This window comes from Amblyraja radiata, chromosome 7 (genome assembly GCF_010909765.2).
Source record: "Amblyraja radiata isolate CabotCenter1 chromosome 7, sAmbRad1.1.pri, whole genome shotgun sequence".
Classification (NCBI taxonomy): Eukaryota; Metazoa; Chordata; class Chondrichthyes; order Rajiformes; family Rajidae; genus Amblyraja; species Amblyraja radiata.
Window position 1 is genome coordinate 90,995,646 of NC_045962.1, and position 26,675 is coordinate 91,022,320.

The 26,675-nt window shown below is 50.5% G+C and overlaps 1 protein-coding gene across 1 annotated transcript; it reads right to left on the reverse strand.

Moving 5' to 3' along the window:
- Positions 1–386: 386 nt before the first annotated feature.
- On the reverse strand, positions 387–24,470 carry LOC116974925 (natural resistance-associated macrophage protein 1-like; the record flags this gene model as incomplete). The annotated part of the gene is made up of 4 exons (XM_033023532.1): positions 387–540; positions 4,250–4,403; positions 23,445–23,518; positions 24,321–24,470. Coding segments are annotated over 4 exons (465 nt in total), but the record flags the coding sequence as incomplete, so codon positions are not given.
- Between the last annotated feature and the right edge of the window lie 2,205 nt (positions 24,471–26,675).

Here is a 26,675-nt window from a genome sequence, read left to right on the forward strand (position 1 = left end):
GACTTGTCTGGACACACAGGGTTGGTGGGGTAAGATCGGAGTTACCTTACGCTGGTTAAATTGAATCACACCGAGTACATATCTACAAGTTAGAACCAACTGTATTTATACTTTAGACTTTATTTAGACAGAGTTTAGAGACACAGCACGGAAACAGGCCCTTCGGCCCACCGAGTCCGTGCCGACCAGCGATCCCCGCACACTAACACTATCCTACACATGCTGGGGACAATTTACATTTACACCAGGCCAATTAACCTACAAACCTGCACGTCTTTGGAGTGTGGGAGGAAACCGGAGCACCCGGAGAAAACCCACGCAGGTCACGGGGAGAACGTGCAAACTCCGTACAGACAGCGCCCGTAGTCGGGATTGAACCCGGGTCTCTGGCGCTGTGAGGCAGCAGCTCTACCTGCTGCACCACCGTGCCGGCCGGTGGCAGGGGGCTGGGGTTTAGTCGGGGATTATTTGGTGGGTGAAACGTTGGGCCTGATCGCTCTTCAGTCCACAGAAGCCCACGGCCACAAAGCTCAGCCACAGCTGGAAGACAGAAAGGTCAGCATTACCCCCCAGGCTACACCTGGAATATCGTCACATGGTCATCAGTGATAGCAGCACAATTAGGCCATTCGGCCCATCAAGTCTTTCCGCCATTCAATCATAGTCACAGAGTGATACAGCGCGGACACAGGCCCTTCGGCCCAACTTGCCCACACCGGCCAACATGCCCCATCTACTCTAGTCCCACCTGCCCATGTTTGGCCCATATCCCTCCAAACCTGTCCTATCCATGTACCTGTCTAACTGTTTCTTAAACGTTGGGATAGTCCCAGCCTCAACTACCTCCTCTGGCAGCTCGTTCCATACACCCACCACCCTGTGTGTGGAAAAGTTACCCATCAGATTCCTATTAAATCTTTTCCCCTTCACCTTGAACCCGTGTCCTCTGGTCCTCGATTCCCCTACTCTGGGCAAGAGACTCTGTGCGTCTACCCGATCTATTCCTCTCATGATTTTATACACCTCTATAAGATCACCCCTCATCCTCCTGCGCTCCATGGAATAGAGACCCAGCCTACTCAACCTCTCCCTGTAGCTCACACCCTCTAGTCCTGGCAACATCCTCGTAACTTCTATAACCTCGTTCACCTCGCTAACTTCTACCAGGTCTCCCCAAGTCCAGTCCAGCACAGGAACAGGCCCTTCGGCCCACAATGTCCGTGCCGTACATGATGCCAAGACCAACTCCCCTCTGCCTGCATGTGATCCGTATCCCTCCATTCCCTGCATATCCATGTGCCGATCCAAAAGCCTCTTAAACACCACTATCGTATCTGCCTCCACCCCCACCCCTGGCAGCGCGTTCCAGGCACCCACCACCCTCTGTGTAAATAAACCTGCCCCACACATCTCCTTTAAACTTCGCCCCTCTCACCTTAAAGCTGCGCCCTCTAGTCTTGGACATCTCCACCCTGGGGAAAAGGTTGTGACTGTCTACCCTATCTACGCCTCTCATCATTTTATAAACATCTATCAGGTCTCCCCTCAACCTCTGATGTTGCAGAGAAAACAATGCAAGTCTGTCCAACCTCCCCCTGTAGCTGAAACCCTCTAATCCCGGCATCGTTCTGGTAAACCTCCTCTGCACCAAATGTCTCCAAAGCCCCCACATGCTTCCTGTAATGGGGGAGTGTTCTAAACTAGAGGACACAGGGTTAAGGTCTCATCTCCTCAGTTCTCGCCTATCGGACTTGCTCCTCACACGGGAGGGGAGGAGAGGAGAGGGGAGGAGAGGGGAGGGGAGGGGAGGGGAGGGGAGGAGAGGAGGGGAGGAGATGGGATGAGAGGGGAGGAGATGGGAAGAGAGGGGAGGGGATGGGAGGGGGAGGGGAGGGGAGGGGGGGGGAGGAGAGGGGGGGGGTGGGGGGGAGAGGGGGGGGGGGGAGGGGAGGGGAGGAGAGGAAAGGAGAGGAGAGGAGAGGAGAGGAGAGGAAAGTAGAGGAGAGGAGAGGAGAGGAGAGAGAGGAGAGGAGAGGAGAGGAGAGGAGAGGAGATGAGATGAGATGAGATGAGATGAGAGGGGAGGGGAGAGTAGAAAGGAGAGGAGGGGGGAGGGGAGGGGAGGGGAGGAGAGGAGGGGAGGGGAGGAGAGGAGACGGGGGGAGAGGGGAGGAGAGGAGGGGAGGGGAGGGAGGAGATGGGATGAGAGGAGAGGAGAGGAGAGGAGAGGGGAGGAGAGGGGAGGAGACGGGAGGAGACGGGGGGAGAGGGGAGGAGAGGAGAGGGGGAGAGGAGAGGGGATGAGAGGGGAGGGGAGGGGAGGGGAGGGGAGGGGAGGAGAGGAGACGAGACGAGAGGAGAGGAGAGGAGAGGAGAGGAGAGGGGGGTAGGGGGAGGGAGAGGAGCTGAGAGGGGAGGGGAGGAGAGGGGAGAGTAGAAAGGAGAGGAGAGGGGAGGGGAGGGGAGGGGAGGGGAGGAGAGGAGAGGAGAGGAGAGGAGAGGGGAGGAGAGGGGCGGAGAGGGGAGGAGAGGGGGGAGAGGGGAGGAGAGGAGAGGGGGGAGGAGAGGGGATGAGAGGGGAGGGGAGGGGAGGGGAGGGGAGGGGGGGGAGGGGAGGAGAGGGGAGGAGAGGGGACGGACGAGACGAGACGAGACGAGACGCGTACGAGACGCGACGAGACGAGACGACGACGAGACGAGAGGAGAGGAGAGGAGACGGAGAGGAGAGGAGAGGAGAGGAGAGGGGGGAGGGGGAGGAGAGGAGATGGAGGGAGGGGAGGAGAGGGGAGAGTAGAAAGGAGAGGAGGGGGGAGGGGAGGGGAGGGGAGGGGAGGAGAGGAGGGGAGGGGAGGGGAGGAGTGGGGAGAGTAGAAAGGAGAGGGGAGGAGAGGAGAGGAGGGGAGGGGAGGAGAGGAGAGGTGAGGAGGGGGGAGGAGAGGGGCGGGGAGAAGAGTAGAGGGGAGAGGAGAAGGATTTAACAGGGACGTCAGGAGCAACATTTCCTTTCAGAAGATAGTCTGAAAAAAGTTGCTGCTGAGGTCCCTCTGCAATCTCTCCCCTCTCACCTTAACCTTGTGCCCTCTAGTTTTAGAATCCTCTGTGGTGGGGAGAAGACTATGGGGGCTAACCTTAACCCCGTGCCCCCTTTGCCTGCGTTTGGTCCATATCCCAAAAACCCACTCCTATCCCCGCACCTGTCCAAATGTGTTTATAACACTGTGATTTCTACTCTCTGCCTGACACTCTCTCTGGAGTTAAGTCTTCTTGTGTGTGGCGTGCACAGCCTAAAGTTGTCGGACAACTTGTTCTATTTGATCTTATTTGATCATGTACGCCAGGCTCGTCGAAACAGGGCGGCCCACGTGAAGGTTGCAATCTCCCACCCCTGGAGTGAAGTGATAAGTGATAGGGTCAGAATTAGGCCATTTGGCCCATTGAGTCTGCCCCATCATTCAATCATGGCTGATCTATCTCTCCCTCCTAACCCCATTCTCCTGCCTTCTCCCCATAACCCCTGTCACCCGCACTAATCAAGAATCTATCTATCTCTGCCTTAAATATATCCACTGACTTGTGGCCTCCACAGCCGTCTGTGGCAAAGAATTCCACAGATTCACCACCCTCTGGCTAAAGAAATTCCTCCTCATCTCCTTCCTAAAGGAACGTCCTTTAATTCTGAGGCTGTGCCCTCTGGTCCTAGACTCTCCCACTAGTGGAAACATCCTCTCCACATCCACTCTATCCAGGCCTTTCACTATTCGTTAAGTTTCAATGAGGTCCCCCCTCATTAGAATCATAGAAACATAGACAATAGGTGCAGGAGGAGGCCAGCACCACCAATCATTGTGATCATGGCTGATCGTCCCCTATCAATAACCCGTGCCTGCCTTCTCCCCATATCCCTTGACTCCACTAGCCCCTAGAGCTCTATCTAACTCTCTCTTAAATCCATCCAGTGACTTGGCCTCCACTGCCCTCTGTGGCAGGGAATTCCACAAATTCACAACTCTCTGGGTGAAAAATCTTCTAAACTCCAGCGAGTACAGGCTCAGTGCCGACAAACGCTCATCGTACGTTAACCCTCTCATTCCTGGGATGGTTCTTGTAAACCTCCTATGGACCCTCTCCAGAGACAGCACATCCTTCCTCAGATACGGGGCCCAAAACTGCTTTGAGGTTTAAGTCTCCACATCCACTCTATCTCACCACGACTCTAGAGGTTTAGGGAGAGAGATGGAAAGGAACTCACCAGGTAAAGCACGAAGGCCACGTAGAGGATGAGGATGAAGGCGGCGAGGACGTAGAAGTAAACGTTGTCCAGGTTCATGACGTAGTCAGCAACGAAGTAGGTATTGACGGCCATGACCAGGAGCGTGATCAACACACCCACTGTCTGGCTCAGCCTGTGGGTCAGTGATAGATCACAGTGGTCAATGGTCAATGGGTCAAGGGTCAATGGGTCAAAGGTCGCTGGTCAATGGTCAATAGGTCAATGGTCAATGGGTCACTGGTCATTATCACATAGTGAGGAACAGTGAAATTAATATTTTTCAATACAGTTTAGAAAATCCACGCTGCCTCGGCAAGGCCAGCAGCCCAGACCATCGCACGCACGCACGCGCACACACGCACACACGCTCACACGCACACACGCACACACACACACACACACACACACACACACACACACACACACACACACACACACACACACACACACACACAAACCAACCTCCCTTCCATCGCCTCCATCTACACCTCACGCTGCCTCGGCAAGGCCAGCAGCATCATCAAGGACCAGTCTCACCCCCGGTCACTCCCTCTTCTCCCCTCTCCCATCGGGCAAGGGGTACAGAAGTGTGAAAACCAACGCACACCTCCAGATTCAGGGACAGTTTCTTCCCGGCTGTTATCAGGCAACTGAACCGTCCTCTCACCAACTAGAGAGTGGTCCTGACCTCCCATCTACCTCATTGGTGACCCTCAGACTATCTTTAATTGGACTTTACTGGACTAAACATTATTCTCTTAATTGTAATCATGTGTAGTCTTTCCATTGACTGGTTAGCACGCAACAAAAACGTTTTTCACAGTACCTCAGTACACGGGACAGTAAACTGGGCTGCACTGAACTCCTTCCTGCACATTTCATCTCTCTAGAAACATAAAACATAGACAATAGACAATAGGTGCAGGAGTAGGCCATTCGGCCCTTCGAGCCAGCACCGCCATTCAATGTGATCATGGCTGATCATCCCCAATCAGTACCCCGTTCCTGCCTTCTCCCCATATCCCCTGACTCCGCTATCTTTAAGAGCCCTATTTAGCTCTCTCTTGAAAGCATCCAGAGAACCGGCCTCCACCGCCCTCTGAGGCAGAGAATTCCACAGACTCACAACTCTCTTTGAGAAAAAGTGTTTCCTCGTCTCCGTTCTAAATGGCTTACCCCTTATTCTTAAACTGTGTGTGGCCCCTGGTTCTGGACTCCCCCAACATCGGGAACATGTTTCCTGCCTCTAGCGTGTCCAAGCCCTTAATAATCTTATATGTTTTAATAAGATCTCCTCTCATCCTTCTATCGTTGGAGCGAGTGTAGGAGGGTCAGAGCTGTGAGTATATAAATGGAGCGCGGGGCTTGCTTTTACAGAGGCCCGGGATCGTTGGAGCGAGTGGAGGAGGGTCAGAGCTTACAGAAATCTGTAACGTTCCACACTCCATAGGGAGGGTTCTGGTGGAAGCCGCTGCTTGGTGGAAGCAGACTAGAGGAAGCAGCTAATTGGGTGCAACTTCAGGTTAGCATTTCTGCTTTCTGGTTAAAGGTACAATGCTGTAGTAAAGGTACGGTGGGCTAACATTACAGTGGGCTAAGGGTACAGTGGGCTAAAGGTACAGTGGGCTAAAGATACAGTGGGCTAAAGGTACAGTGGGCTAAAGGTACAGTGGGCTAAAGGTACTGTGGGCTAAAGGTACAGTGGGCTAAAGGTACAGTGGGCTAAAGGTTCAGTGGGCTAAAGGTACAGTGGGCTAAAGGTACAGTGGGCTAAAGGTACAGTGGGCTAAAGGTTCAGTGGGCTAAGGGTACAGTGGGCTAAGGGTACAGTGGGCTAAAGGTACAGTGGGCTAAGTGTACAGTGGGCTAAGGGTACAGTGGGCTAAGTGTACAGTGGGCTAATGGTACAGTGGGCTAATGGTACAGTGGGCTAAGGGTACAGTGGGCTAAGGGTACAGTGGGCTAAAGGTACAGTGGGCTAAGGGTACAGTGGGCTAAGGGTACAGTGGGCTAATGGTACAGTGGGCTAAGGGTACAGTGGGCTAAAGGTACAGTACTTTAGTAAAGGTACAGTACTTTAGTAAAGGTACAGTGGGCTAAGGGTACAGTGGGCTAAGGGTACAGTGGGCTAAAGGTACAGTGGGCTAAGGGTACAGTGGGCTAAGAGTACAGTGGGCTAAGGGTACAGTGGGCTAAAGGTACAGTGGGTTAAAGGTACAGTGGGCTAAGGGGACAGTGGGCTAAAGGTACAGTGGGCTAAGGGTACAGTGGGCTAAAGGTACTGGGCTAGGGGTACAGTGGGCTAAGGGTACAGTGGGCTAAAGGTACAGTGGGCTAAAGGTACAGTGGGCTAAAGGTACAGTGGGCTAAAGGTACAGTGGGCTAAAGGTACAGTGGACTTAGTGTACAGTGGGCTAAGGGTACAGTGGGCTAAAGGTACAGTGGGCTAAGAGTACAGTGGGCTAAAGGTACAGTGGGCTAAAGGTACAGTGGGCCAAGGGTACAGTGGGCTAAAGGTACAGTGGGCTAAGACTACAGTGAGCTAAAGGTACAGTGGGCTAAAGGTACAGTGGGCTAAAGGTACAGTGGGCTAAAGGTACAGTGGGCTAAAGGTACAGTGGGCTAAGGGTACAGTGGGCTAAAGGTACAGTGGGCTAAAGGTACAGTGGGCTAAGGGTACAGTGGGCTAAGGGTACAGTGGGCTAAAAGTACAGTGGGCTAAAGGTACAGTGGGCTAAGCGTACAGTGGGCTAAGGGTACAGTGGGCTAAGGGTACAGTGGGCTAAGGGTACATTGGGCTAAAGGTACAGTGCTTTAGTAAAGGTGCAGTGAGCCAAGGGTACAGTGAGCCAAGGGTACAGTGGGCTAAAGGTACAGTGGGCTAAGGGTACAGTGGGCTAAAGGTACAGTGGGCTAAAGGTACAGTGGGCTGAAGGTACAGTGGGCTGAAGGTACAGTGGGCTAAGGGTACAGTGGGCTAAGGGTACAGTGGGCTAAAGGTAAAGTGGGCTAAAGGTACAGTGGGCTGAAGGTACAGTGGGCTGAAGGTACAGTGGGCTAAGGGTACAGTGGGCTAAAGGTACGGTGGGCTACAGGTACGGTGGGCTAAAGGTACAGTGGGCTAAGGGTACAGTGGGCTAAGGGTACAGTGGGCTGAAGGTACAGTGGGCTGAAGGTACAGTGGGCTAAGGGTACAGTGGGCTAAGGGTACAGTGGGCTAAAGGTACAGTGGGCTAAGGGTACAGTGGGCTAAGTGTACAGTGGGCTAAGCGTACAGTGGGCTAAGGGTACAGTGGGCTAAGGGTACAGTGGGCTGAAGGTACAGTGGGCTAAGGGTACAGTGGGCTAAGGGTACAGTGGGCTAAAGGTACAGTGGGCTAAAGGTACAGTGGGCTGAAGGTACAGTGGGCTGAAGGTACAGTGGGCTTAAAGGTACCGTGGGTAAAGGTTTACAGTGGGTAAAGGTAAGTGGGGGCTAAGGGTACAGTGGGCTAAAGGTACAGTGGGATAAAGGTACAGTGGCTAAGGGTTACAGTGGGCTAAGGGAAGTGGGATAAAATACAGTTTTGGGGCCTAAAGGTACAGTGGGCTCTAAGCGTACCGTGGGCTAGGGTACAGTGGGCTAAGTGTTACAGGGCTAAGGGACATTGGGCTAAAGGTACACGTGCTTTAGTAACGGGCAGTGAGCCAGGGTACAGTGAGCCAAGGGTACCGTGGGCTCTAAAGGTCACCAGTGGGCTAGGGACAGGGGTAAAGGTACAGGGGCTAAGGTACAGTGGGGCTGAAGGTACAGTTGGGTGAAGTAACCGTGGGCTAAGGGGTACAGTGGGCTAAGGGTACAGTGGGCTAAAGGTAAAGTGGGCTAAAGGTACAGTGGGCTGAAGGTACAGTGGGCTGAAGGTACAGTGGGCTAAGGGTACAGTGGGCTAAAGGTACGGTGGGCTACAGGTACGGTGGGCTAAAGGTACAGTGGGCTAAGGGTACAGTGGGCTAAGGGTACAGTGGGCTGAAGGTACAGTGGGCTGAAGGTACAGTGGGCTAAGGGTACAGTGGGCTAAGGGTACAGTGGGCTAAAGGTACAGTGGGCTAAGGGTACAGTGGGCTAAGTGTACAGTGGGCTAAGCGTACAGTGGGCTAATGGTACAGTGGGCTAAGGGTACGGTGGGCTAAAGGTACGGTGGGCTAAAGGTACGGTGGGCTAAAGGTACGGTGGGCTAAAGGTACTGTGGGCTAAGGGTACAGTGGGCTAAGGGTACAGTGGGCTAAGAGTACAGTGGGCTAAAGGTACAGTGGGCTAAAGGTACAGTGGGCTGAAGGTACAGTGGGCTGAAGGTACAGTGGGCTAAGGGTACAGTGGGCTAAGGGTACAGTGGGCTAAAGGTACAGTGGGCTAAAGGTACAGTGGGCTGAAGGTACAGTGGGCTGAAGGTACAGTGGGCTAAGGGTACAGTGGGCTAAAGGTACGGTGGGCTAAAGGTACGGTGGGCTAAAGGTACGGTGGGCTAAGGGTACAGTGGGCTAAGGGTACAGTGGGCTAAGGGTACAGTGGGCTAAAGGTACAGTGGGCTAAAGGTACAGTGGGCTGAAGGTACAGTGGGCTAAAGGTACGGTGGGCTAAAGGTACGGTGGGCTAAAGGTACAGTGGGCTAAGAGTACAGTGGGCTAAGTGTACAGTGGGCTAAGGGTACAGTGGGCTAAGACTACAGTGAGCTAAAGGTACAGTGGGCTAAAGGTACAGTGGGCTAAAGGTACAGTGGGCTAAAGGTACAGTGGGCTAAGGGTACAGTGGGCTAAAAGTACAGTGGGCTAAAGGTACAGTGGGCTAAGTGTACAGTGGGCTAAGGGTACAGTGGGCTAAGGTACAGTGGGCTAAGGGTACAGTGGGCTAAGGGTACAGTGGGCTAAAGGTACAGTGGGCTAAAGGTACAGTGGGCTAAGACTACAGTGAGCTAAAGGTACAGTGGGCTAAAGGTACAGTGGGCTAAAGGTACAGTGGGCTAAAGGTACAGAGGGCTAAAGGTACAGTGGGCTAAAGGTACAGTGGGCTAAGGGTACAGTGGGCTAAAAGTACAGTGGGCTAAAGGTACAGTGGGCTAAGGGTACAGTGGGCTAAAGGTACAGTGGGCTAAAGGTACAGTGGGCTAAAGGTACAGTGAGCTAAGGGTACAGTGGGCTAAAGGTACAGTGCTTTAGTAAAGGTACAGTGAGCCAAGTGTACAGTGGGCTAAAGGTACAGTGGGCTAAGGGTACAGTGGGCTAATGGTACAGTGGGCTAAAGGTACAGTGGGCTAAGGGTACAGTGGGCTAAGGGTACAGTGGGCTAAAGGTACAGTGGGCTAAAGGTACAGTGGGCTAAGGGTACAGTGGGCTAAAGGTACAGTGGGCTAAAGGTACAGTGGGCTAAAGGTACAGTGGGCTAAGGGTACATTGGGCTAAGGGTACATTGGGCTAAGGTACAGTGGGCTAAGGGTACATTGGGCTAAGGTACAGTGGGCTAAGGGTATAGTGGGCTAAAGGTACAGTGAGCTAAGAGTACAGTGGGCTAAAGGTACAGTGGGCTAAGTGTACAGTGGGCTAAGGGTACAGTGGGCTAAGGGTACAGTGGGCTAAGGTACAGTGGGCTAAGTGTACAGTGGGCTAAGGGTACAGTGGGCTAATTGTACAGTGGGCTAAAGGTACAGTGGGCTAAGGGTACAGTGGGCTAATTGTACAGTGGGCTAATTGTACAGTGGGCTAATTGTACAGTGGGCTAAAGGTACAGTGGGCTAAAGGTACAGGGGGCTAAAGGTACAGTGGGCTAAGGGTACAGTGGGCTAAGGGTACAGTGGGCTAAGGGTACAGTGGGCTAAGGGTACAGTGGGCTAAGTGTACAGTGGGCTAAGGGTACAGTGGGCTAAGGGTACAGTGGGCTAATTGTACAGTGGGCTAAAGGTACAGTGGGCTAAAGGTACAGTGGGCTAAAGGTACAGTGGGCTAAAGGTACAGTGGGCTAAGTGTACAGTGGGCTAAGCGTACAATGGGCTAAGGGTACAGTGGGCTAAGGGTACAGTGAGCTAAGGGTACAGTGGGCTAAAGGTACAGTGAGTTAAAGGTACAGTGGGCCAAGGGTACAGTGGGTTAAGGGACAGTGGGCTAAGGGAACAGTGGGCTAAGAGTACAGTGGGCTAAAGGTACAGTGGGCTAAAGGTACAGTGGGCTAAAGGTACAGTGGGCTAAAGGTACAGTGGGCTAAAGGTACAGTGGGCAAAAGGTACTGGGATAAAGGTACAGTGGGATAAAGGTACAGTGGGCTAAGGGTACAGTGGGCTAAAGGTACAGTGGGCTAAAAGTACAGTGGGCTAAGGGTACAGTGGGCTAAGTGTACAGTGGGCTAAGGGTACAGTGGGCTATGGGTACAGTGGGCTATGGGTACAGTGGGCTATGGGTACAGTGGGCTAAAGGTACAGTGGGCTAAAGGTACAGTGGGCTAAAGGTACAGTGGGCTAAGGGTACATTGGGCTAAGAGTACAGTGGGCTAAGGGTACAGTGGGCTAAAGGTAGAGTGGGCTAAGGGTACAGTGGGCTAAGGGTACAGTGGGCTAAAGGTACAGTGGGCTAAGGGTACAGTGGGCTAAGGGTACAGTGCGCTAAAGGTAGAGTGCGCTAAAGGTAGAGTGGGCTAAGGGTACAGTGGGCTAAAGGTACAGTGGGCTAAAGGTACAGTGAGCTAAGGGTAAAGTGGGCTAAAGGTACAGTGGGCTAAGGGTACAGTGGGCTAAGGGTACAGTGGGCTAAGGGTACAGTGGGCTAAGGGTACAGTGGGCTAAGGGTACAGTGGGCTAAAGGTACAGTGAGCTAAGGGTAAAGTGGGCTAAAGGTAAAGTGGGCTAAAGGTACAGTGGGCTAAAGGTACAGTGGGCTAAAGGTACAGTGGGCTATGTGTACAGTGGGCTATGTGTACAGTGGGCTAAGGGTACAGTGGGCTAAGGGTACAGTGGGCTAAGGGTACAGTGGGCTAAGGGTACAGTGGGCTAAGGGTACAGTGGGCTAATTGTACAGTGGGCTAAAGGTACAGTGGGCTAAAGGTACAGTGGGCTAAAGGTACAGTGGGCTAAAGGTACAGTGGGCTATGTGTACAGTGGGCTAAGGGTACAGTGGGCTAAGGGTACAGTGGGCTAAGGGTACAGTGGGCTAAGGGTACAGTGGGCTAAGGGTACAGTGGGCTAATTGTACAGTGGGCTAAAGGTACAGTAGGCTAAAGGTACAGTGGGCTAAAGGTACAGTAGGCTAAGTGTACAGTGGGCTAAAGGTACAGTGGGCTAAGTGTACAGTGGGGTAAGTTACAATGGGCTAAGGGTACAGTGGGCAAAGTGTACAGTGGGCTAAGGGTACAGTGGGCTAAGGGTACAGTGAGCTAAGGGTACAGTGGGCTAAAGGTACAGTGGGCTAAAGGTACAGTGGGCTAAAGGTACAATGGGCTAAAGGTACAGTGGGCTAAGGGTACAGTGGGCTAAGGGAACAGTGGGCTAAGAGTACAGTGGGCTAAAGGTACAGTGGGCTAAAGGTACAGTGGGCTAAAGGTACTGGGATAAAGGTACAGTGGGATAAAGGTACAGTGGGATAAAGGTACAGTGGGCTAAAGGTACAGTGGGCTAAGTGTACAGTGGGCTAAGGGTACAGTGGGCTAAGGGTACAGTGGGCTATGGGTACAGTGGGCTATGGGTACAGTGGGCTAAAGGTACAGTGGGCTATGGGTACAGTGGGCTAAGAGTACAGTGGGCTAAGGGTACAGTGGGCTAAGAGTACAGTGGGCTAAAGGTACAGTGGGCTAAAGGTACAGTGGGCTAAAGGTACAGTGGGCTAAGAGTACAGTGGGCTAAGCGTACAGTGGGCTAAGGGTACAGTGGGCTAAAGGTACAGTGAGCTAAGGGTACAGTGGGCTAAAGGTACAGTGGGCTAAAGGTACAGAGGGCTAAAGGTAGAGTGTGCTAAAGGTACAGTGGGCTAAAGGTACAGTGGGCTAAAGGTACAGTGGGCTAAAGGTACAGAGGGCTAAAGGTAGAGTGTGCTAAAGGTACAGTGGGCTAAGGGTACAGTGGGCTAAAGGTACATTGGGCTAAGGGTACAGTGGGCTAAAGGTACAGTGGGCTAAGAGTACAGTGGGCTAAGAGTACAGTGGGCTAAAGGTAGAGTGGGCTAAGGGTACAGTGGGCTAAGGGTACAGTGGGCTAAAGGTACAGTGCTTTAGTAAAGGTACAGTGAGCCAAGGGTACAGTGGGCTAAAAGTACAGTGGGCTAAGAGTACAGTGGGCTAAGGGTAGAGTGGGCTAAGGGTACAGTGGGCTACGGGTACAGTGGGCTAAGGCTACAGTGGGCTAAAGGTACAGTGGGCTAAAGGTACAGTGGGCTAAGTGTACAGTGGGCTAAGGGTACAGTGGGCTAAGGGTACAGTGGGCTAAGGGTACAGTGGGCTAAAGGTACAGTGGGCTAAAGGTACAGTGGGCTAAAGGTACAGTGGGCTAAAGGTACAGTGGGCTAAAGGTACAGTGGGCTAAGGGTACAGTGGGCTAAGGGTACAGTGGGCTAAGAGTACAGTGGGCTAAGTGTACAGTGGGCTAAGGGTACAGTGGGCTAAAGGTACATTGGGCTAAAGGTACATTGGGCTAAAGGTACAGTGGGCTAAGGGTACAGTGAGCTAAAGGTACAGTGAGCTAAGTGTACAGTGGGCTAAAGGTACAGTGGGCTAAGGGTACAGTGGGCTAAGGGTACAGTGGGCTTAAGGTAGAGTGGGCTAAAGGTAGAGTGGGCTAAGTGTACAGTGGGCTAAGGGTACAGTGGGCTAAAGGTACAGTGGGCTAAAGGTACAGTGGGCTAAAGGTACAGTGGGCTAAGGGTACAGTGGGCTAAAGGTACAGTGGGCTATGGGTACAGTGGGCTAAAGGTACAGTGCTTTAGTAAAGGTACAGTGGGCTAAGGGTACAGTGGGCTAAAGGTACAGTGGGCTAAGGGTACAGTGGGCTAAAGGTACAGTGGGCTAAAGGTACAGTGGGCTAAAGGTACAGTGGGCTAAGTGTACAGTGGTCTAAGAGTACAGTGGGCTAAGGGTACAGTGGGCTAAGGGTACAGTGGGCTAAAGGTACAGTGAGCTAAGGGTAAAGTGGGCTAAAGGTACAGTGGGCTAAAGGTACAGTGGGCTAAAGGTACAGTAGGCTAAGGGTACAGTGGGCTAAGGGTACAGTGGGCTAAGGGTACAGTGGGCTAAAGGTACAGTGGGCTAAAGGTACAGTGGGCTAAAGGTACAGTAGGCTAAGGGTACAGTGGGCTAAGGGTACAGTGGGCTAAGGGTACAGTGGGCTAAAGGTACAGTGGGCTAAAGGTACAGTGGGCTAAAGGTACAGTGGGCTAAAGGTACAGTGGGCTAAGGGTACAGTGGGCTAAGGTACAGTGGGCTAAGGTACAGTGGGCTAAGGGTACAGTGGGCTAAGGGTACAGTGGGCTAAAGGTACATTGGGCTAAAGGTACAGTGGGCTAAGGGTACAGTGAGCTAAAGGTACAGTGAGCTAAGTGTACAGTGGGCTAAAGGTACAGTGGGCTAAGGGTACAGTGGGCTAAGGGTACAGTGGGCTTAAGGTAGAGTGGGCTAAAGGTAGAGTGGGCTAAGAGTACAGTGGGCTAAGAGTACAGTGGGCTAAAGGTACAGTGGGCTAAAGGTACAGTGGGCTAAGGGTACAGTGGGCTAAAGGTACAGTGGGCTATGGGTACAGTGGGCTAAAGGTACAGTGCTTTAGTAAAGGTACAGTGGGCTAAGGGTACAGTGGGCTAAAGGTACAGTGGGCTAAGGGTACAGTGGGCTAAAGGTACAGTGGGCTAAAGGTACAGTGGGCTAAAGGTACAGTGGGCTAAGTGTACAGTGGTCTAAGAGTAAAGTGGGCTAAGAGTACAGTGGGCTAAGGGTACAGTGGGCTAAGGGCACAGTGGGCTAAAGGTACAGTGAGCTAAGGGTAAAGTGGGCTAAAGGTACAGTGGGCTAAAGGTACAGTGGGCTAAAGGTACAGTGGGCTAAAGGTACAGTAGGCTAAGGGTACAGTGGGCTAAGGGTACAGTGGGCTAATTGTACAGTGGGCTAAGGGTACAGTGGGCTAAGGGTACAGTGGGCTAATTGTACAGTGGGCTAAAGGTACAGTGGGCTAAAGGTACAGTGGGGTAAAGGTACAGTGGGCTAAGTGTACAGTGGGCTAAGGGTACAGTGGGCTAAGGGTACAGTGGGCTAAAGGTACAGTGAGCTAAGGGTACAGTGGGCTAAAGGTACAGTGGGCTAAAGGTACAGTGGGCTAAGGGTACAGTGAGCTAAAGGTACAGTGGGCTAAGGGAACAGTGGGCTAAGGGTACAGTGGGCTAAAGGTACAGTGGGCTAAAGGTACAGTGGGCTAAAGGTACAGTGGGCTAAAGGTACAGTGGGCTAAAGGTACAGTGGGCTAAAGGTACAGTGGGATAAAGGTACAGTGGGCTAAAGGTACAGTGGGCTAAGAGTACAGTGGGCTAAGGTACAGTGGGCTAAGGGTACAGTGGGCTAAGGGTACAGTGGGCTAAAGGTACAGTGTGCTAAAGGTACAGTGGGCTAAAGGTACAGTGGGCTAAAGGTACAGTGAGCTAAGGGTAAAGTGGGCTAAAGGTAAAGTGGGCTAAAGGTACAGTGGGCTAAAGGTACAGTGGGCTAAAGGTACAGTGGGCTAAAGGTACAGTGGGCTAAAGGTACAGTGGGCTAAAGGTACAGTGGGCTAAAGGTACAGTGGGCTAAAGGTACAGTGGGCTAAAGGTACAGTGGGCTAAAGGTACAGTGGGCTAAGGGTACAGTGGGCTAAAGGTACAGTGCTTTAGTAAAGGTACAGTGAGCCAATGGTACAGTGGGCTAAATGTACAGTGGGCTAAAGGTACAGTGGGCTAAGGGTACAGTGGGCTAAGGGTACCGTGGGCTAAAGGGTACAGTGGGCTAAAGGGACAGTGGGCTAAAGGGACAGTGGGCTAAAGGTACAGTGGGCCAAGGGTACAGTGGGCTAAAGGTACAGTGGGCTAAAGGTACAGTGAGCTAAAGGTACAGTGGTCTAAAGGTACAGTGGGCTAAGGGTACAGTGGGCTAAGGGTACAGTGGGCTAAGGGTACAGTGGGCTAAGGGTACAGTGGGCTAAGGTACAGTGGGCTAAGGGTACAGTGGGCTAAAGGTACAGTGAGCTAAGGGTAAAGTGGGCTAAAGGTACAGTGGGCTAAAGGTACAGTGGGCTCAAGGTACAGTGGGCTAAGTGTACAGTGGGCTAAAGGTACAGTAGGCTAAGGGTACAGTGGGCTAAGGGTACAGTGGGCTAAGGGTACAGTGGGCTAAGGGTACAGTGGGCTAAGGGTACAGTGGGCTAAGGGTACAGTGGGCTAAGGGTACAGTGGGCTAAGGGTACAGTGGGCTAAGTGTACAGTGGGCTAAAGGTAAAGTGAGCCAAGGGTACAGTGGGCTAAGGGTACAGAGGGCTAAAGGTACAGTGGGCTAAATGTACAGTGGGCTAAGGGTACAGTGGGCTAAAGGTACAGTGGGCTAAAGGTACAGTGGGCTAAAGGTACAGTGGGCCAAAGGTACAGTGGGCTAAGTGTACAGTGGGCTAAAGGTACAGTGGGCCAAGGGTACAGTGGGCCAAAGGCACAGTGGGCTAAGGGTACATTGGGCTAAGGGTACAGTGGGCTAAGGGTACAGTGGGCTAAGGGTACAGTGGGCTAATGGTACAATGGGCTAATGGTACAGTGGGCTAATGGTACAGTGGGCTAAGGGTACAGTGGGCTAAAGGTACAGTGGGCTAAAGGTACAGTGGGCTAAGGGTACAGTGGGCTAAAGGTGCAGTGGGCTAAATGTACAGTGGGCTAAGCGTACAGTGGGCTAAGGGTACAGTGGGCTAAAGGTACAGTGGGCTAAAGGTACAGTGGGCCAAGGGTATAATGGGCTAAGGGTACAGTGGGCTAAAGGTACAGTGGGCTAAGGGTACAGTGGGCTAAAGGTACAGAGGGCTAAAGGTACAGAGGGCTAAAGGTACAGTGGGCTAAAGGTACAGTGGGCTAAGGGTACAGTGGGACAAAGGTACAGTGGGCCAAGGGTACAGTGGGCTAATGGTACAGTGGGCTAAAGGTACAGTGGGCTAAGTGTACAGTGGGCTAAGTGTACAGTGGGCTAAAGGTACAGTGGGCCAAGGGTAGAGTGGGCTAAAGGTACAGTGGGCTAAGGGTACAGTGGGCTAAGGGTACAGTGGGCTAAAGGTACAGTGGGCCAAGGGTAGAGTGGGCTAAAGGTATAGTGGGCTAAGGGTACAGTGGGCTAAGGGTACAGTGGGCTAAAGGTACAGTGGGCTAAGGGTACAGTGGGCTAAAGGTACAGTGGGCTAAAGGTACAGTGGGCCAAGGGTATAGTGGACTAAGGGTACAGTGGGCTAATGGTACAGTGGGCTAATGGTACAGTGGGCTAAGGGTACAGTGGGCTAAAGGTACAGTGGGCCAAGAGTACAGTGGGCCAAGGGTACAGTGGGCCAAGGGTACAGTGGGCTAAAGGTACAGTGGGCTAAAGGTACAGTGGGCTAAAGGTACAGTAGGCTAAGGGTACAGTGGGCTAAAGGTACAGTGGGCTAAGGGTACAGTGGGCCAAGAATACAGTGGGCCAAGGGTACAGTGGGCCAAGGGTACAGTGGGCTAAAGGTACAGTGGGCTAAAGGTACAGTGGGCTAAAGGTACAGTGGGCTAAGGGTACAGTGGGCTAAAGGTACAGTGGGCTAAGGGTACAGTGGGCTAAAGGTACAGTGAGCCAAGGGTACAGTGGGTTAAAGGTACAGTGGGCTAAGTGTACAGTGGGCTAAAGGTACAGTGGGCCAAGGGTACAGTGGGCCAAAGGTACAGTGGGCTAAGGGTACAGTGGGCTAAGGGTACAGTGGGCTAAAGGTACAGTGGGCTAAAGGTACAGTGGGCTAAGGGTACAGTGGGCTAAGGGTACAGTGGGCTAAAGGTACAGTGGGCCAAGGGTAGAGTGGGCTAAACGTACAGTGGGCTAAAGGTACAGTGGGCCACGGGTATAGTGGGCTAAGGGTACAGTGGGCTAATGGTACAGTGGGCTAATGGTACAGTGGGCTAAGGGTACAGTGGGCTAAAGGTACAGTGGGCTAAGGGTACAGTGGGCTAAGGGTACAGTGGGCTAAAGGTACAGTGGGCTAAGGGTACAGTGGGCTAAAGGTACAGTGGGCTAAGAGTACAGTGGGCTAAAGGTACAGTGGGCCACGGGTATAGTAGGCTAAGGGTACAGTGGGCTAATGGTACAGTGGGCTAATGGTACAGTGGGCTAAGGGTACAGTGGGCTAAAGGTACAGTGGGCCAAGGGTACAGTGGGCCAAGGGTACAGTGGGCCAAGGGTACAGTGGGCCAAGGGTACAGTGGGCTAAAGGTACAGTGGGCTAAAGGTACAGTGGGCTAAAGGTACAGTAGGCTAAGGGTACAGTGGGCTAAAGGTACAGTGGGCTATGGGTACAGTGGGCTAAAGGTACAGTGAGCCAAGGGTACAGTGGGCTAAAGGTACAGTGGGCTAAAGGTACAGTGGGCTAAAGGTACAGTAGGCTAATGGTACAGTGGGCTAAAGGTACAGTGGGCTAAAGGTACAGTAGGCTAAGGGTACAGTGGGCTAAAGGTACAGTGGGCTAAAGGTACAGTGGGCTAAAGGTACAGTGGGCTAAGGGTACAGTGGGCTAAGGGTACAGTGGGCTAAAGGTACAGTGGGCTAAGGGTACAGTGGGCTAAGGGTACAGTGGGCTAAAGGTACGGTGGGCTAAAGGTACGGTAGGCTAATGGTACAGTGGGCTAAAGGTACAGTGGGCTAAAGGTACAGTGGGCTAAGGGTACAGTGGGCTAAAGGTACAGTGGGCTAAAGGTACAGTGGGCTAAAGGTACAGTGGGCTAAGGGTACAGTGGGCTAAGGGTACAGTGGGCTAAAGGTACAGTGGGCTAAGGGTACAGTGGGCTAAGGGTACAGTGGGCTAAAGGTACAGTGGGCTAAAGGTACAGTGGGCTAAGGGTACAGTGGGCTAAGAGTACAGTGGGCTAAGGGTACAGTGCTTTTTGTTTATATAATTAAGGTGCAGTTTAAAGGTCAAAAGGGAGCAGCTGTTGTGAGTCAGATACCTGTACAGAAAGGATGGGTTGCACTTGAACCCGAGGGGGACCAATATCCTGGAGGGGAAATTTGCAAAGGCTACTGGGGAGACTTTAAACTAGAATGGTTGGGGCGAGGGACTCAAATAGAGAAAGCTAGTAGACAGAATGGGAGGCAGGAAGCAGAGAAGGGAAGCACTCGGACACAAGAGGAGAAAGAAAAAAAAGGAAATAAACAGAGAATAAGAGGCGGGGGGTTTCTTAAATGTGCATATTTTAATGCTAGGAGCATTGTAAGAAAGGTGGATGAGCTTAGAGTCTGGATAGACACCTGGAAGTATGATGTTGTGGCGATCAGTGAAACATGGTTGCAGGAGGGCTGTGATTGGAAACTAAATATTCCAGGATTTCGTTGCTTCATGTGTGATAGAATTGGAGGGGCAAGAGGTGGAGGTGTTGCATTGCTAGCCAGGGAAGATATTACAGCAGTGCTTTGGCAGGATAGATTGGAGGGCTCATCTAGGGAGGCTATTTGGGTGGAACTGAGAAGTGGGAAAGGGGTAGCAACACTTATAGGGGTGTATTATAGACCGCCAAATGAGGATCGAGAATTGGAAGAGCAAATATGTAAGGAGATAGCAGATATTAGTAGTAAGCACAAAGTAGTGATTGTGGGAGATTTCAACTTTCCACACATAGACTGGGAAACACATTCTGTAAATGGGCTGGATGGTTTGGAGTTTGTAAAATGTGTGCAGGATAGTTTTTTGCAGCAATACATAGAGGTACCTACTAGAGAAGGGGCAGTGCTGGACCTCCTGTTAGGAAATGAGACGGGTCAGGTGGCAGAGGTATGCGTTGGGGAGCACTTCGAGTCCAGTGATCACAATACCATTAGTTTCAATATAATTATGGAGAGGGTCAGAACTGGACCTAGGGGTGAGATTTTTGATTGGAGAAAGGCTAACTTTGATGAGATGCGAAATGATTTAAAAGGAGTAAACTGGGACATTTTGTTTTATGGGAAGGATGTAGAAGAGAAATGGAGGACATTTAAAGGGGAAATTTTAAGAGTACAGAATCTTTATGTTCCTGTTCGTTTGAAAGGAAACAGTAAAAATTGGAAAGAGCCATGGTTTTCAAGGGTAATTGGACATCTTGTTCGAAAAAAGAGGGAGATCTACAATAATTATAGGCAGCATGAAGTAAACGAGGTGCTTGAGGAGTATAAGGAATGTAAAAAGAATCTTAAGAAAGAAATTAGAAAAGCTAAAAGAAGATATGAGGTTGCTTTGGCAAGTAAGGTGAAAGTAAATCCAAAGGGTTTCTACAGCTATATTAATAGCAAAAGGATAACGAGGGATAAAATTGGTCCATTAGAGAGTCAGAGTGGGCAGCTATCTGCAGAGCCAAAAGAGATGGGGGAGATATTGAACAATTTATTTTCTTCGGTATTCACCAAGGAGAAGGATATTGAATTATGTGAGGTAAGGGAAACTAGTAGAGTAGCTATGGATACTATGAGTTTCAAAGTAAAAGAAGTACTGACACTTTTGAAAAATATAAAAGTGGATAGGTCTCCAGGTCCTGACAGGATATTCCCTAGGACATTGAGGGAAGTTAGTGTAGAAATAGCCGGGGCTATGACAGAAATATTTCAAATGTCATTAGAAACGGGAATAGTCCCCGAGGATTGGCATACTGCGCATGTTGTTCCATTGTTTAAAAAGTGTTCTAAGAGTAAACCTAGCAATTATAGGCCTGTTAGTTTGACTTCAGTGGTGGGCAAATTAATGGAAAAGATACTTAGAGATAATATATATAAGCATCTGGATAAACAGGGTCTGATTAGGAACAGTCAACATGGATTTGTGCCTGGAAGGTCATGTTTGACTAATCTTCTTGAATTTTTTGAAGAGGTTACTAGGGAAATTGATGAGGGTAAAGCAGTGGATGTTGTCTATATGGACATCAGTAAGGCCTTTGACAAGGTTCCTCATGGAAGGTTGGTTAAGAAGGTTCAACTGTTGGGTATAAATGCAGGAGTAGCAAGATGGATTCAACAGTGGCTGAATGGGAGAAGCCAGAGGGTAATGGTGGATGGTTGTTTGTCGGGTTGGAGGCCAGTGACTAGTGGGGTGCCACAGGGATCTGTGTTGGGTCCTTTGTTGTTTGTCATGTACATCAATGATCTGGATGAAGGGGTGGTAAATTGGATTAGTAAGTATGCAGATGATACTAAGGTAGGGGGTGTTGTGGATAATGAAGAGGATTTCCAAAGTCTACAGAGTGATTTAGGCCATTTGGAAGAATGGGCTGAAAGATGGCAGATGGAGTTTAATGCTGATAAATGTGAGGTGCTACACCTTGGCAGGACAAATCAAAATAGAACGTACATGGTAAATGGTAGGGAATTGAAGAATACAGTTGAACAGAGGGATCTGGGAATAACCGTGCATAGTTCCTTGAAGGTGGAATCTCATATAGATAGGGTGGTAACGAAAGGATTTGGTATGCTAGCCTTTATAAATCAGAGCATTGAGTATAGAAGTTGGGATGTAATGTTAAAATTGTACAAGGCATTGGTGAGACCAAATCTGGAGTATGGTATACAATTTTGGTCGCCCAATTATAGGAAGGATGTCAACAAAATAGAGAGAGTACAGAGGAGATTTACTAGAATGTTGCCTGGGTTTCAACAACTAAGTTACAGAGAAAGGTTGAATAAGTTAGGTCTTTATTCTATGGAGCGCAGAAGGTTAAGGGGGGACGATAGAGGTCTTTAAAATAATGAGAGGGATAGACAGAGTTGATGTGGATCAGCTTTTCCCTTTGAGAATAGGGAAGATTCAAACAAGAGGACATGACTTCAGAATTAAGGGACAGAAGTTTAGGGGTAACATGAGGGGGAACTTCTTTACTCAGAGAGTGGTAGCGGTGTGGAATGATCTTACAGTGGAAGTGGTGGAGGCAGGTTCGTTGGTATCATTTAAAAATAAATTGGATAGGCATATGGATGAGAAGGGAATGGAGGGTTATGGTATGAGTGCAGGCAGGTGGGACTAAGGGAAAAAAGTTGTTCGGTACGGACTTGTAGGGCCGAGATGGCCTGTTTACGTGCTGTAATTGTTATATGGTTATATGGTTATATGATCATGGGGAACAAGGATATGGCGGACCAATTGAATAACTACTTTGGTTCCGTCTTCACTAAGGAAGACATAAATAATCTGCCGGAAATAGCAGGGGACCGCGGGTCAAAGGAGTTGGAGGAATTGAGTGAAATCCAGGTTAGTCGGGAAGTGGTGTTGGGTAAATTGAATGGATTAAAGGCCGATAAATCCCCAGGGCCAGATAGGCTGCATCCCAGAGTACTTAAGGAAGTAGCTCCAGAAATAGTGGATGCATTAGTAATAATCTTTCAAAACTCTAGATTCTGGAGTAGTTCCTGAGGATTGGCGGGTAGCAAACGTAACCCCACTTTTTAAGAAGGGAGGGAGAGAGAAAACGGGGAATTACAGACCAGTTAGTCTAACATCGGTAGTGGGGAAACTGCTAGAATCAGTTATTAAAGATGGGATAGCAGCACATTTGGAAAGTGGTGAAATCATTGGACAAAGTCAGCATGGATTTACAAAAGGTAAATCATGTCTGACGAATCTTATAGAATTTTTCGAGGATGTAACTAGTAGCGTGGATAGGGGAGAACCAGTGGATGTGGTGTATCTGGACTTCCAGAAGGCTTTCGACTAGGTCCCACATAAGAGATTAGTATACAAACTTAAAGCACACGGTATTGGGGGTTCAGTATTGATGTGGATAGAGAACTGGCTGGCAAACAGGAAGCAAAGAGTAGGAGTAAACGGGTCCTTTTCACAATGGCAGGCAGTGACTAGTGGGGTACCGCAAGGCTCAGTGCTGGGACCCCAGCTATTTACAATATATATTAATGATCTGGATGAGGGAATTGAAGGCAATATCTCCACGTTTGCGGATGACACTAAGCTGGGGGCAGTGTTAGCTGTGAGGAGGATGCTAGGAGACTGCAAGGTGACTTGGATAGGCTGGGTGAGTGGGAAAATGTTTGGCAGATGCAGTATAATGGGGATAAATGTGAGGTTATCCATTTTGGTGGCAAAAACAGGAAAGCAGACTATTATCTAAATGGTGGCCGATTAGGAAAAGGGGAGATGCAGCGAGACCTGGGTGTCATGGTATACCAGTCATTGAAAGTAGGCATGCAGGTGCAGCAGGCAGTGAAGAAAGCAAATGGTATGTTAGCATTCATAGCAAAAGGATTTGAGTATAGGAGCAGGGAGGTTCTACTGCAGTTGTACAGGGTCTTGATGAGACCACACCTGGAGTATTGCGTACAGTTTTGGTCTCCAAATCTGAGGAAGGACATTATTGCCATAGAGGGAGTGCAGAGAAGGTTCACCAGACTGATTCCTGGGATGTCAGGACTGTCTTATGAAGAAAGACTGGATAGACTTGGTTTATACTCTCTAGAATTTAGGAGATTGAGAGGGGATCTTATAGAAACTTACAAAATTCTTAAGGGGTTGGACAGGCTAGATGCAGGAAGATTGCTCCCAATGTTGGGGAAGTCCAGGACAAGGGGTCACAGCTTAAGGATAAGGGGGAAATCCTTTAGGACTGAGATGAGAAAAACATTTTTCACACAGAGAGTGGTGAATCTCTGGAACTCTCTGCCACAGAGGGTAGTTGAGGCCACACAGTTCATTGGCTATATTTAAGAGGGAGTTAGATGTGGCCCTTGTGGCTAAGGGGATCAGAGGGTATGGAGAGAAGGCAGGTACGGGATACTGAGTTGGATGATCAGCCATGATCATATTGAATGGCGGTGCAGGCTCGAAGGGCCGAATGGCCTCTACTCCTGCACCTAATTTCTATGTTTCTATGTTTCTAGGTGTGGTCTCACTAGGGCCCTGTACAACAGCAGTCGCCTAAACAATCGCCTAAGTGGGACAGGCCTGTAACTCTCTCTCTGCAACTTTAGCAGAGTTGAACTCACCAGCCGTTTTTGAATTGGTGCATCAGCGAGCCGAGGTTGGTGAATGTCAGGATGGGAATGAGAGCAAAGGGCAGCTGGAACGAGAACACAGGCGGAAGTTAGAGCCAGTCACGAGATCAACACACAAAGGCAAAGATCCTACAGCGAGCAAGATAGACCACTCGACGAAAAAGACGTAGTACGGTCATGGGCAGATTCACGGGTCATTCTCGGCCCCATTTCCGTAACCGGCTTCCGTCTCCGCACCAAAGATCCCGTCACAGCGGAGCAAAGATACTAGTGCGGAGACGGAAGCCGGTTACGGAAACATCCTCGTAAAAATAAAAGATATTTGGTAAAAATCTTCTCCTCATTTTCAGAATTATAATTTATTAACACAAACTTTTCCCCGCAACGTTGATTACACTGCGAGTCGGGTGGGGTGGAATGGTTACTGAAATGGATGAAAAAAAGGCCAGTTGTGTCCTACACGTCAGCCCATTTAGCAGGACTGGTCTATCTTGCTCCGCTAGAGGATCTTTGCACAAAGCTGGAGTAACTCAGCAGACCCCCCGACGTCTGAGGAAGGGTCTCGACCCGAAATGTCTCCCATTCTTTCCGCTGACTGGTTAGCACGCAACAAAAGCTTTTCACTGTACCTCGGTACACGGGACAGTAAACTGGACTGAAATGAATCGTAGGGACAATTTACATTTACACCAAGCCAATTAACCTACAAACCTGCACGTCTTTGGAGTGTGGGAGGAAACCGGAGCACCCGGAGAAAACCCACGCAGGTCACGGGGAGAACGTGCAAACTCCGTACAGACAGCACCTGTAGTCAGGATGGAACCCGCGCTGTGAGGCAGCAGCTCTACCCTCCGCTCCGCTCCTTACCAGAATGCTCTGCAGGACGTTGAGGATGTCGTTCATGTGCGAGAGGTTGGACACGTCCTGGTACGCGGCCACGATCACCGTGGGCACGATGGCGACGCAGCGAGTCAGGGTCACCCGCGCAAACCGTGACCACGACAGGTTCAGGAAACCCTGTGCGGAGAGAGGGAGGGGGGGAGAGGGGGTGAGGGGGAGAAGGGGGAGAGAGAGGGGAAGAGAGGGAGAGAGCGAAAGATGGGGAAAGAGAGGGGAAGAGAGGGGGGTGGAGAGGGGGAGAGAGGGGGAGAGAAAAAGATGGGGAGAGAGAGGGGAAGACAGGGGGGTGGAGAGGGGGAGAGGGGGAGAGAGGGAGAGAAAGATGGGGAGAGAGGGAGAGAGAGTGAGAGAAAGATGGGGAGAGAGAGGGGGGAGAGAGAGCAAGGGGGAGAGAGAGGGGGTATGAGCATGAAACACTAGTAATAAATCTTGCAGCACATTCAGGTCAGAGATACAGCACAGAAACAGGCCCTTCGGCCCAGCGAGTCCATGCCGACCACTTTCTCATCCACTCCCTACACACTAGGGGGCAATTAACCTACAAACCTGCACGTGTTTGGAGTGCGGGAGTAAACCGGAGCACCCGGAGAAAACCCACGCAGGTCACGGGGAGAACATACAAACTCCGCACAGACAGACTGAAGATACATGGACGGAGTTAAAGGGAAAGAGAGAATAAGAATAGTCAAGGAAGACAGCAGAATTTACGGGGCAGAAAGCTGAGGAAGGGATAGGAGGGAATGGCCTAAATCAAAAAATAGGAATGGATGTGAATGGATTTGAGTATAGGAGCAGGGAGGTTCTACTGCAGTTGTACAGGGTCTTGGTGAGACCACACCTGGAGTATTGCGTACAGTTTTGGTCTCCTAATCTGAGGAAAGACATTCTTGCCATAGAGGGAGTACAGAGAAGGTTCACCAGACTGATTCCTGCGATGTCAGGACTTTCATATGAAGAAAGACTGGATGGACTCGGCTTGTACTCGCTAGAATTTAGGAGATTGAGGGGGGATCTTATAGAAACTTACAAAATTCTTAAGGGGTTGGACAGGCTAGATGCAGGAAGATTGTTCCCGATGTTGGGGAAGTCCAGAACAAGGGGTCACAGTTTAAGGATAAGGGGGAAATCGTTTAGGACCGAGATGAGAAAAACATTTTTCACACAGAGAGTGGTGAATCTGTGGAATTCTCTGCCACAGAAGGTAGTTGAGGCCACACAGTTCATTGGCTATATTTAAGAGGGAGTTAGATGTGGCCCTTGTGGCTAAAGGGATCGGGGGTATGGAGAGAAGGCAGGTACAGGATACTGAGTTGGATGATCAGCCATGATCATATTGAATGTCGGTGCTGGCTCGAAGGGCCGAATGGCCTCTACTCCTGCACCTATTGTCTATGTTTCTATGTGAAAGGTGAGGGGAGTGAGTAATGGATTCAAAGTGCTGTATATGAATGCGCGAAGTATAAGGAATTAAGTGGACGAGCTTGAGGCTCAGTTAGAAACCGGCAAGTATGATGTTGTGGGAACTACAGAGACATGGCTGCAAGAGGGCCAGGGCTGGGAACTGAATATTCAAGGGTATACCTCTTATCAAAAAGACAGACAGGTGGGCAGAGGGGGTGGGATAGCTCTGTTGGTGAGGAATGAAATTCAGTCCCTTGTGAGGGATGGCATTGAATCAGGAGATGTGCAGTCAGTATGGATAGAACTAAGGAATTGTAAGGGTAAAAAGACCCTAATGGGACTAATCTACAGGCCCCCAAACAGTAGCCTGGATATAGGGCGCAAGTTGAATCAAGAGTTAAAATTGGCATGTAGCAAAAGTAATGCTGTGGTTGTCATGGGAGATTTCAACATGCAGGTAGACTGGGAAAATCAGGTTGGTACTGGACCCCTAGAAAGGGACTTTGTAGAGTGCCTTTGTGATGGATTCTTAGAACAGCTTGTATTGGAGCCGACCAGGGAGAAGGCAATTCTAGATTTAGTGTTATGTAATGAACCGGATTTGATAAAGGACCTTGAGGTTAATGAACCATTAGGGGGCAGTGACCATAACATGGTCAGGTTTCATCTACAATTGGAGAGGGAGAAGAGTAGATCGGAGGTGTCAGTGTTACAGTTGAATAAAGGGGACTATGGAGCCATGAGGGAGGAGCTGGCCAAAGATGACTGGAAAGATACACTAGCAGGGATTACAATGGAACAACAATGGCAGGTATTTCTGGGAATAATACAGAAGGTGCAGGATCAGTTCATTCCTAGCAGGAATAAAGATTCCAAGGGGAGTAAGGGGCGACCGTGGCTGACAAGGGACGTCAGGGACAG